The sequence below is a fragment of the Hetaerina americana genome, unplaced genomic scaffold (genome assembly GCF_022747635.1).
Source record: "Hetaerina americana unplaced genomic scaffold, ioHetAmer1.1.p SCAF_7, whole genome shotgun sequence".
Classification (NCBI taxonomy): Eukaryota; Metazoa; Arthropoda; class Insecta; order Odonata; family Calopterygidae; genus Hetaerina; species Hetaerina americana.
This window is the reverse complement of record NW_027287316.1, coordinates 22,702,707-22,715,725: the sequence shown is the minus strand read 5'-3', so window position 1 is coordinate 22,715,725 and position 13,019 is coordinate 22,702,707. Positions and strand designations below refer to the sequence as shown.

The following is a 13,019-nucleotide window of genomic DNA, read 5'->3' as shown; positions in this document are numbered from 1 at the left end:
TTCAAGGAAATCTAGTCCCTTAAGGGTAGGTTTTGTAAGGTCTCTGAAGGCCACCATGGTCTATGTAATAGTGTAGTTCCTTGTTTTCTTTGTTTCCCTAGATTATTTCTTTCCTCTCTTATTCGTAATTTTTTTATCTCACTTATCTAGTCCTTCCTCCTTTATCACAGTTTTTAATATATCACTTCCTCCCAATATTTCCTCCCCCAGTCTCTTATGACTTCTTCATATTTCTCTTGGCAACGTGTTCTCGACACCCACCTACTACGTCACACTTAAAACCTCTTTAATCTTCCTCTCCCTTCAATTTATTTCATCTCTTTTTGTTCTCCATAACCACATTTTTCTATGGTATTTCTCTTTCCCCAAAGACCAGGTTTCCGTTCAATTCAGCGATACATATTTGTCTTTAATTATCTTTTCTTTGCTACGAGTACTGTACCTAGCGTACCTGTCATCATATCCTTTCTTCTTGTAAATGTTTCTTTCACCAATACAATTCTTCTTCTGATTTTTCTATTACTTTTTATTTTCCTTAAACATACCTTCCAAATAAAAAACTTCTCAATCTGCTCTAGTGCATTACTTCCTGCTTTTAAGGTTTAACTGAATTTGTGTACGTGTTTCAAAATCTCATTACTTCCATTTTCTTGTAGTTAATCCTCTATTGCTCCTGTAAAGCCAAAAATAACTGCCCTTCCATGACTGTCTCAATATGTTGTGTCAATCTGTGAATCGAACCGACTTCATCACCTCTTCGTTTACTTTCATTCCAATTTCAACCCTTCCCTTGTCAATCTAAGCATTTTTTCATCTTATTTAATAAAAGGTAGCGGCGATGATGGAAATCCCTGTCTCACTTCATTGACTATCCCTGTACATCTTCTTCCTTCATTACCCTTCCTTTTGTTATCGACTCGTGTATTCGAATAAGTTGCCTATCCCTTCAGTCTACTATATTTCGCAATACTTCCACTATATTTGTCCTCTCTAATTAGTTCGATCCACGAAGTCCACGACTCAAAATCCATCATGCCCACGTAGACCTGGTTATAAACCCTTTTACTTTGAGCAATGGTTCTCATTACTAGTATTGCGTAAATATTCCTACTCAAATTTTTATTTTTATTGATCTACACATTAATCGAATATAAATACCTTTTCATCGGGATGATTTGAAAATATTATAATTTTTGGATAAAAATTATACACAGCTTGCCTCAATCGTTTGGGTTAGTTTTGGTTCGTTAAAATTAATTTTTCGTTGAAATTAAATACTTGTGTGAATTATTACAGCGTTTTCTAAAAACCAAATAAGTTTATTAAATTTATAATTAATTATTGTCACTGGTTATCATGGTGTATAATTTATATAGTTTGAAGTTAATCCTAAACGGGTAAATCCTAATTGAAGTTTTGTGTTTAATAATATGCTCCGTTTTCAGATTTAGAGTTCCCAATGGGGAAACATCGTTTGAAAGACGTAGGCAACTTCATGTCGTTTTTCTTCACCGTAAGTTTAATCGGTGATGGCCTAGATAAGCCAGGTATGTTCGGAATTTGAACTGCACCGAAAAAATTACTTGGAATTATCTGCTCCAGTTTCCGTGTTCTAGTCCCAGTCTCACGAATTTTGTCTTCTGTGCAGTTTTAAGGGCGCCAAGATTTTAATTGATTCCGCATCTTAGTTTTCTCTTCCAGTTTACTCTTACTTCTTTTATTCATACTCTCCCGAACTGTACCTTGATACTAATGTGCCCGTAGTATTGCGGAGAGGTGGAATATAAGTCGACTTCTCATTACAGAGGCTCATATTCAAAAATAGGAGTAGGCGGACATTTAAATGACGTTCATATTTTTGTACCCTTCAGCTCCGACGACGGAATGCTAAAGGATAAAAATAATCAACAATTTTATCAAGTAAAAATTGTTGTGAATGACACCGTGTTGGGAGACCACCAATATGAGGTACCCGGTTCACGGGTTAGGACGTTAAACTTTTGACAGTGTGGTATGAATTATCTCTCTGATATTAAACATGGATTAACAAAAACTTAGGCTCCGATATCACTTCTCACCTTCCTTAAATTTTCCCGACATCTTAATTACCAACGTATCCTTAATTATTAACGCCCTTATAAAACTTATAGCCGTTATCGGCCACCCCTAAAAAATCCCTGCTGTTAAAAAATCACTGCTATTAATGTTAATCATATATTTGGCACATTCGAGCCTAAAACTACATATCCCTAGGAACACTGCATTGCTCTATTAGAGAGAAAAATTTAAGTAAATTTTTGAGTTAACTTGCAATATGAGGAAATGAACTATTTAACTGCATTTCATTATTGGGAAATTTTTCCATATATTGGGGTAGGTAACAACAAAACACTCGATGAAAAGGACATCATCATCGCTATCTACGAGATGAAAAATTTTGGACAGTTTTTTACCATCATGACGTATTACTTAGGACTTCTTATATACCTCATTGCTTAGTACCTTCTTCAGTTCATTGTACCTTCTACTTGACTTCACGCCTGGAAAAATATAAATTCTCTTTCTCCTTCCCAGTTAACCATGCATTAATCATTTCTATAACTTCCTTCAGCCTCTCGCTATCTCTCAATATCTTATCCCACTGCCTTCTGTCTTATTCAAAGACATAATAGCTGTGGAGTTTCAATTCCTCCCAATAGGTGATACAAAGAGCTTGTGTGAGCCCTGGTGTCCCCTATTGCTTTGCTGGCGTGGGCAGAGGGAATTATTCCCGATAGAGTCACTCGTGTCAGATAGGTGGAAGAATAGGAGACAAGCAAAAGGTACTCCACGTAGCGTCCGTTCTTCAGCAAGGCGGATGCAAAGGTATCTAATTCCAGTGGTGAATCTTAAGTAATGGAGTTGGATTAAAAACAATTGTGAATAGCATATGGAAGTCATTTCAGCTATTTTTTTCCATGACGGAACTGTATGATTATATGAACTGTATTTAATGAAACATATACTTCGTCAATAAAAAGCACTAAACTAATTTATAGAAAATATACATTTGATACCCATAATTCTCAAAAAAAAAATTATATGGAGCTTTAATTTTTAAATGGGAGTAATTTTTTCGCCAATATAATTGGTCTTTGTGGTTGCAAAAAAGGAAAACGCGTCTTTATAATTTACATTACTCATTAAATTGCTAATGTTGACCTTTTCAATTTATGAGTGCTTGTGCCGCGCTCCAGAGCTAAATTTCGAATTTTGGAGGTAATTTTATTTCTTTATTCTAAATTTAAGAATTCAGAAGACGCAAATCTGCCTCAAAATGTTAAATTCATATATTTTTTCAATGCTCGTTTCCATTTTCTCTGACTAGAGAACGCCTTTGATCCTTTGATGAATGGAATGAAATGAAACACACTTTTATCATCCGTGTGCAGAGACTTTAGTGTCTTCGAACTTCGATGGCCAAATAAGCATGAATTTCACTTGTGTCTTTGCATCGTTATTTGGGAATAATTATTCTCACTCTACGTCCTTCCCACGAAACAATTAATCTCATTACTTGAACTTCGAGAGCATTACAAAAACTCGCCCAACAACCTTCTCATTCCGACTCGGTTAACAACTGTCTGCGACATTCTCCTGGTGACGAACTCCTTTGAGGAATTGAGTGCGTTTTGGGGTTTCGGTCGACTAAATAAGTTTTCCATCGATTTTACATTATACTATTTTTAAGCGGGTGGAAAAACTGGGAATCCTAAGTATTAGTAAACAAACGCAGTTGTCTTGATGGATGTCTGTCGATTATGCTTTAAAATACTCGTGTACCTTGTGGCTGCGCAAGAGTTCATCTTTTTATGTGGTTAGAGTAAAGCGATCATTCATTGTAATATAATTTCTAGATCTGCTTTAAACCATTCCGTAGGGCATGCATAATATTCAAATACTTTTAGTAGTGAAGTCTTGCCATTTGTAATTCCAAATGAATGCTCTTTCATGTAACGAAAGTAAAACAATTCAATTGAAATTGCTTGTGGTTCATGGCGCACAAAGATCTTATTTCCTTTTTTTATAATAACACCGCAAAAGACTTAAAAATATTACTTCCAGTAATATTTATCATTAATTTTATCGATTAATTGAAATTTTCTTTCAGTTGGACTGCATTGATTAATTCGCCTTTCGTATATATCACTCACGTAATTGTTGTTTTTTGTTAAGGAAATCAAATTTAGTTCCGGATTTCATAGAGCGGCAAGAAGAAATAGATTTTTTAACAATTTTATCTGTCTCCTCTTTCTTCTTGTCATTTTATTCAAGACCTCACAATATGTATAGTATTAATTGCTTGCTAGAATTCGGCCAGCATATCTCCTCAGCGGCAAGCGTAAATTGTGGGGGTACTCAGAGTCAAATTTGCTTTTCCTTGGCGAAATGTAGTGTTATAAATAAAATGGCGAGTGATCATGCTATTTGGTGCTATATTCATCCAACGCGATCGACATCAGTTAAGAATGAATGTTAGAAAAAAAGGAAATTTGGGAAAAGTGAGAGAGAGACAGAGATTTTCGCTCGTAAAAATAGATTTGTATATTAAATTCAACTTCCAGTATTGAAACCTTTCAGAAAATCCTTTCAGCGTTGGAATACCATGTATTCAAGAAAGAGAGAGATCTGATAAAATCCATTTTTTTTCTCCGGAATCGGTTGTTGCCTAGGCGCCATCTCCCGTTACACATATATCCGCCGATCGAACCGAGGTTGGTTTTTCTGCGGGCTTCTCAGGAGTGTCTTGTCTTCCAGCTTTTCTGTTGGGCGGATATTTCGCAACCAAAGCCCCATGACGTCAAAGTATCTCCTCGGGTCTTTGACCTGAGCTCCTTTCCCGCCTCCTTTAAAACTGGGATGGAGAGTAGCAAAAATCTCATGATATGGTCCCTCGTTCCGCATTCGGGAAGAATATTGAAACTCGCATAAAAGGCCCAGAAATTCCGCGGCAACGAACCGAAATCTATTAGAAACCCTTGATTGCATATTAAAAAAATGTGGAAATGTACACTTTCAACGTTTTTGGTACCCTTATAGGAGGAGGAAGCAATCTTTTGAAATTTCAAATCCAGTTTTATGCTATTAAAATTATTAATCCTTAATTCTAATATATAAAGCTTTAACTGAATACGTCGTACCTTATCTGTTGTCACTTTCATGTATTTTGTTGAATTTGAGCGTGATGAAGGCAGGGTTAAGGTAAAGTAAAAATTATAGAGTACACATTTGGTTAGAACTTAAATGGCAAAAACGGAGTTTTTTCCATTTCCTAATTCAACAGCTTCTGGGGTGAAATTAAAACTTAAAAATAATCGGAAAGTATTCTTAATTTCCAGCAATACAAATACATGCTAGCATATTTAATAAAAATATGCTAGCATATTTATATTGACCTATATTTGTGATCTAAATAATTAAACGACCCTCTTATTTGATAATAATCATTAGAAGTACTAATTCTATGTATATAAATGTTCAATAAATTGAATTTAAAATTTGCTGTAATGGAATTATTCACATACTTCAAATGGAACAAAATCCTTAATTTGCGTTCCGTAATAATTTTACGAAAAACTGCTTCTTGAATATCAATTTGCATTTGATAACCTCCAAATTAAGTTAATTATATTTTGCAATTAGGATTCCAAATGTACTTCTCTCAATGTGTACGCAGTTTTAAATTAGTGAAAAAAGAAAGATGTCGCGATACCTTTTTTATTAGGTCTATTAATATTTTTTCCTCCTGTTTTATACCCGTTTAACTGATATAGATAATTCTTATCACTTCATCCACACAAATCTTATGTCTCATTTGTTATGATAATAGTTTGACAATGTGATAGTTTGATGAAGTTTTCTCGGGTCTTCTACCGGGTCAGGGGTTCCATGTTGGCCTGACCTCTGACCCGGTGCAAATAGGCCGGGAAAGCACCAGATCTTAACATGATAGTTTTTGCTTATTTATGGTGGTTATGTGGAATTATTGAAATATCATTTCAATGGCCGCGAATTATTTCAAGAATTTCATTTTTTCATTTTGTCCTGAACGACCAAGGTATTTCATCCTTCAGTTAACTCAATGTGCCACATAATAAGATATCTACCATCCGATGCTACGAAGTTGCCCTCATGGCTTGGGATATTAATTGTTCCTCTCTAACGTCGAAAGAAAACGAATTTTTTTTTATTGGAGTAAATTTATTTGAGTTATCTGTGAAGTTGAAGAAAGTTATGACGTCCAGGGTTTTAAATATAATGAAATATCTCTCGGCATTATCTTTTTTCCGCTAGTTTACCTGATATAGCAATAAAAGGAAAAATAATCGCTTTTATTAAACATGTGCTATGAACACATAGTGAAGGAAAAAATTCGTTTACATAACTAATAAAATAAATGTACACTGAAAGAAATTTAAAAATAATGTCCTTCTTGCCATTCAATGACAATCAGTTGTTGGTTTGACAGAGAGTGCCACATAAACAATAAAAAAAGTTAAAAATTGTTGTTAAGTATATAATTGCATACTGCGCTAGATGGAATGTTTAGTCAATAACTCCCTCAAATATTACAAGTACATTTTTATTTTTTCATTTAATTGATACGAATAATTTTTTTGAAGTCTTTAGGCAGTTAATTAAAAAGTATAGGTAGAGTTACTTCCAATTTTCTTTAGCCTTGACTTGTATAGTGCTTGTATATTATAAACTTTGTGTTTCCTCTCCGAGATAATTCATCCTTATACCTCTGATATGTTATATTTATCATTTGCATAGTTTCTTATTGTAAAATCGTATATATAGAATCTACCAACGTGGCAACGTTACCAATCACCTTCTGAAAATTGTCTCCATCTGACATGTTTATATCATTTTGTTTATGTCTCTAATATTCTCTCTATAATCTTTCTCTGTCTCTTATTTATATTTTGATATATTAGAAACCAAAGAAATTCAGATTTTGAAATGATAATTTCATTCATATTTTTATTTTAGTTAAAATTTTGACGGTCGTTCTCCTTTTGAAAACGGCAACCCAGGAGTTATCTGCCTACCCTAGATGGTATCCACACAATGAAGTCCCTTAGTTTCAAGGGAAGGTATAAGACTAGCACATGCGATGATTCATTACCCTAATTCGTACAACCCTCACGAATTGGGAAGGTCATGGCTGATCCCATCCAAGCGAGGAAAAAAACCAGAGAATTTATGAGCGGGAGGAATGGAAAGGTGAAAGGATTTTCGAGCGATATGGTTCTATTTGGAAGATGGAGAAGACATCCTTGGGGTAGAGTAGGTTCCAAATCAAATCAAGTGTGCAAAAATTGTTTTCGTAGAACAGGCTTTGAAGAACAGTTAACAGTGACCAGCTTTCTTGAGATGATATGCGAAAGAAGGATCCGGTTAGTTGAGTCTTAGCAGGAAATCAGCAAAGATACTGGAAAATAATCAATGAAAATAGCTCAAACTAAAGAACTCATTTTAAGGAATAAACACCCAGGAACTTTAAAAATTTAAGTAACTTACCACACTGAAACATTGTACCTCTTTAAATGCTGCCCACCCATAAATGAAGAGATATGTCATGATGATAAAAATATTAGTAGGTAGGCTAAGAAACAGAGAATCGTGGAATTCGGTGAATGGTCAGTAAGGTGGAATATAAGTCGAGTTGGTGGGACTATAATGAGTGAGGATGGAGTAAATGTATGCATTAGACGTAAGAATGCCTTCACCTAAGAATTGGGAGAAAGACAAATATGTTTTTTGAATTACCTGATGGAGGAAAACATGAGGAATTTAGGACAGCATTAATGGAGGAAAGTGTACAATTTTACAAATTATTATATATGATATTGGGGGTTGTTCATTTTAAATTCGCGTCTCTCTTCAGAGGTATTTTTAGGCATGAATTTAAATTTTTCCTGAATTTTGAAACAAATTCCCTTAATTGCCACATTTATTCTGTTATAATTGCAAAATAAATTTTAAAGTGGTTGTTTATGTATTATATATATGTGTGCATGTGTATATTAATATATTGTATTAATTATATTATATTGTAATAATTTTTCATGGGCTCTTTGAAATTGAATGATATTTCATAATTTCATCCGTTTCCTAAAAGTGATATGTTTTGTCTTTTTGATCTCGTTTGTGAAGTCTACAATGACACTTGCAAATAATAATTTTCCTGAATATATACATTAAATAAAACTAGAATATCAAGATATAGTGAATCAATACTTACATATCTGCTATATTTAATGCTGATCGCCTAATTTAAAGACAGAGCGAGAATTCAGGGATCCGTTTCATAAGTTACAAATTAATTTATATATTCTTGAAAACTGTCAGAGCCTTCGAGATCCTTCCAATAGACACTAATCCGCTATTATGTCTACAATTGACATTATATAAAAAATCATAATTAACATTTCTCTATGAATATAATGCATTAATATATGAAAATGCTTCATAGAATAAGCTTTTTTACTTTTAATATGGTTTGTAAATTGATTGATATCTTTAAGTTATGGGTCCCAGATGTACGTCCGAAGAGGCATTTCGTCTTATAAAATAAACTGGATATATAGACTAAGAAACAATGGCTGGCGACGTTATAACAACAGGCAAGCGTAGTAGTTCTACGCCTTGATTAAATGACGACGCAATTTGCAGTTTACTTGTGTATAAGACAATTGTATACCTTCCAGGAAACAACCCTCTATCGTTAATGTTGCCCACCAGCAATTGTGAGCAAGTTTTCTAAAATTCCTGAATATGATGCGCCTAATCTGCTGTATTTGTGTAATTTTGTCTCTGAATAAACCTGCAGTCATTCAAACTGATTATTATCTTGAATGATACTTGATGAAACTATATGAAAATACTGAATTGCTGTAAAGATAATGAGAACTTATGGTTTGATTTCGGTAAAACCATTTCCTGACAATTACCTCGAACAAAAAATTATTTGGTTTCTCTAACATCGTTATTTATTATTTTACGTATTAAAAAAGGTATATTTAAATATATTTAGAATTAGCAAACATTGTTTTAAATGCCTCCTTCTTAAGTATCTGATTTTATTGATCACTTTCAATTAATATAAAACTTTACTTATTAAAAGAGTTCAATTTCTTTTTCGTATAATTCGATGTGAAACAAAAAATACTGTGAAGAATTAAGAGGAATTTACTCTTACATTTACCATTTTTATTCGAGTTTCGCAGATCATAAAAAGAGGTTTTGATGCATCTGAAAAGAGAAAGGGATAATAAACACAAGAGTGAGTTAGAAAAATGCCAAAAACATTATTAAATGGCTATAGACTATTGGCAAATGCACATGCTGTTGAAATTGGAGCAGTATTCTCACTCCAGTTTTCATTGGAATAGGCTTGATAGAAAACTGTTCGGCCAAATCAGCATGACCATCTGACTGAAATGTAGCCATGTTTTTCCTTTCTAATGCACTTTTACAAGTCTTCGATGGATACGTCGTCTTACATAGGATAATTAAAATGAAATTCTAGTTAAGAATTAAGATGTCTTTTGAATTTGTCAATTACGATATACGCTATATATAACATTTGGACGGCACAGTGGAACACACAAAAATAAATGGAGAACACGTGAAAGGACACTCATATTTCTCATATCTGACAATGCCGGAAGCTTAAATTTTATGAAATGGGAGTGTCCTTTTACGCGTCCCCTATTTACATTTTTGTTTTCTATTGTTCCATCCAAATGTTATATTGCTCTCATGAGTGCCTCTACATCATCTAAATATATATATATATATATATATATATATATATATATATATATATATATATATATATATATGTATGTATATATATATATATATATATATATATATATATGTATGTATATATATATATATATATACAAATGTATGTATATATATATATGTATATATATATATACATATATATATATGTATGTATGTATATATATATATATGTATGTATGTATATATATATATGTATGTATGTATATATATATATATGTATATATATATATATATATATATATATATATATATATATATATAATGCATATGAAGTTAGCACTGGCGTACGAAAACAAAAACAAAGAAACACAAAAAAGAAAAATATCACACGTTTTTGAATTTTCCGGACAGGAAGGGAAGGAAGGAACTCCTTCCTGAGTTCCTTCCTTCCCTTACTTGCGAAAGCTGGCTTTTCCACCGAAATTTCGAAAACGTTTGAGTTTCTTTTCTCTTTTGTGTGTTTCTGTGTTTTTGTTTGTATTCGCTAGTGCTAACTTCATGTGCATAATTATTCACATCCGTGAGACTTTCACATATGTTATCAAAGTACAAAGAGTTAAGAGCATCCGGCTAGTGGAAAGATCCGTGATTCAACTCCAGGTCAAGGAAATAATTTACGCTTGTGATCTACTCGATTTCACCTCCCCCAAAATTCATTTTTATCTGTATTTATTCCCTGATGATAACATTATTGATGTAAAAAATAATTCTTTTAAATAACTAAAAGTTTTTATCGCATAATTTATAAATTCATGTGAATTGAATGATTCCCCAAATTTCCGCCATCTAATCGGCCGCCGTAGGGGATATTGCACCAAAATATTCTATCCACAGTTGGAGCAACATTATTTTGGGAACGCTTTGACCTTGAAACTCAATCAACCCAAAGATCCATCACCAAAGGTCTCATAATGTGAGGCGTTCACGTTAAAATTCCTCCCCATGATCGATCTCTCCTTCTTTTAATTTTTACAGCATCACCTTCTGCGGGATAACGATGAAGAACTACGTGGAGGCAAACATCTCCCATAAGTCCCATACGACCGTCAAGTACGCCATGAAGATGCTGAGCAGCTCCTCTGAGACGGTCATCTTCATGTTTCTGGGCGTGGCGACGGTGAACGACAAGCATGCCTGGAACACTCCGTTCGTTCTCCTCACCATCCTCTTCTGTTCCGTGTTTCGGGTGGCGAGTGAGTATCCATTTTAATACAAGTTACCCCTCTTTTCCAATATCCAAAAGGTGAAGGATGTAGCCACAGAATTGCCCTTGGTGCTGAATCAAAATATGTAGGGGAAAATATGTCTCAGGGTGCTTCCTTAATATTTTTCCACTTACGATCACATACTTTCTTTAATTTCATATCATTAAATACGAATACTGCCAATACTTGCTCTTTCGCACGCACAATATGTGTGTATCAATATCTTTTCTTATATTTTCAATGCCATGTTCATAAGAATCGTGTCAGTGCTAACCCTGACTCTGCATTAAATGTTTTACCAGTATAATCCCGGTATTGGCCATAATCAGTCTCAAAAAACCAACTAATGCACTTCCGAAAGCAAGTGATCGATTATCTTAGGTTTGTTGCCATGTGTTCCGTAAATTATTGTCCCATTGTGTCGAGTATAGTAATGATTACGTATTTTCACACATTTTAAGATTATTTGTTTCAGTTTCCATCACAAATTTCATATTTTTAGTTATAAAACCAAAGTCAAACTTTGAAAGTTTCAAGTTCATTTCACAGTTCTCACTTTGTCATCGGTTTTTTAATTGAAAGTGAGAACGGATATGAAATGTCATTTCTTTGTCAGTTCTGCAGCTTGAATAGAAGAATTTAAAACGGTGGCTGCTAAGTAAAAAATTTACTTTTTTTAAGTTTCTCGGAACCCTTTTTGAGGTTCGTTGGCAAATACTTTTTTTAATTACCCAATGATTGGGGCTTAATGATTTTAAAAGCATTTGGTCCCTGTGTTGTGCAAAGTAAATGTAAGCCAGCAAATGCTGAGTAAAAATTATGAAGAATGAAGGTCACTACGTGTACTTACCAAACATAACTTAATTATTTATAGTGAACGTAGAGGGCGTCCTGAAAGTGATACTTGATAATATTTTTTATGTTCAATAGGTGAAAGCTAAAAATAAAGTGGTAATCTAGTTGCTGACCTAATTACCTGCTGTTTTCGTTATCGTCCTTTAGTACATTTTATTTATAGAAGAATAATACAAATATCATATTAATTCAGTGAATATCACAACTGTTCCTGATAAGAAACAAAATTATAAGTAAGCCAGAATCATTTAGAATAATATAAGGATATAATGTTTTGTCCTTATCTATCTTATGAATCTTCTTTTTCGATAACTCTTTATCTTTCGGCAGAGTTCAACTCTTCACTTATATTCTGTTCATTCTCTCTGACTTCGTTTCAGCATAACTTCTCCCTTTTCTCGCCTCAGTAAAAAGTCATTATTTTCCTTGCTCATCCTTCTTTTCCATCAATTTTCCCTTATTTCTTTAGAGTTAGTCCTTAAGAATTATTCCTTAAGCTTAATGCAATTCCAACGCAACGTATGTCCGAATTAAGATTCCTTCCTCTCATTTCCTTAACACCTTTCATTTTTCACTAATTACTCTCAACGCATTCACATATTCACTTTGCCAATTCAAATTAGGTAAGAGCATATTTTTGAACCATTAAAGTATTTTTCCAAGGTAATACTGAGAAATAGTTTTAAGAATAAGAACAAAACTTTTGGTCCCTAACACTATACGAAAGGAATTTAAGACATATATTTGGCTTGTCGTTTTCATTTCCCATCGTGCTTTTTGTGTGCCTCTAATATAATCCTCGAATCAATTTATTGGTATAAAAAGATTCTTGCAGATCTGACGGATTTTAAAAGGGTATACACAAGTAAGAAATTCACGACCCGAACTGCCCATACAGACCGGAAAGGCTTTCGAAATCTCTTGAGCTCACCTTCCGTCGTCACCAATTCCGTAATTTGAATTGAGCTTGAGATGTCTTGAATGGAAATGAAGCCATTAAATCGGATTCATTAATGACAAAAATGGCCGTCGAGATCTTCGTTGCGATATATTTTATCCGGGATGTTTCGTTCCCATTCGGCTTGCTTTTCCAATCAG

The 13,019-nt window shown here is 33.6% G+C and overlaps 1 protein-coding gene across 9 annotated transcripts in view; it reads left to right on the top strand.

Moving 5' to 3' along the window:
• LOC139696671 (sodium/hydrogen exchanger 3-like) overlaps positions 1-13,019 on the top strand; it is a 575,082-nt gene that overhangs the window by 476,967 nt on the left and 85,096 nt on the right. For all 9 annotated transcript variants that reach the window (XM_071595493.1, XM_071595487.1, XM_071595490.1 and 6 more), the window contains exon 5: positions 10,837-11,054. In XM_071595493.1, the coding sequence (XP_071451594.1) occupies positions 10,837-11,054 (218 nt within the window). The remainder of the gene's footprint in view (positions 1-10,836; positions 11,055-13,019) is intronic.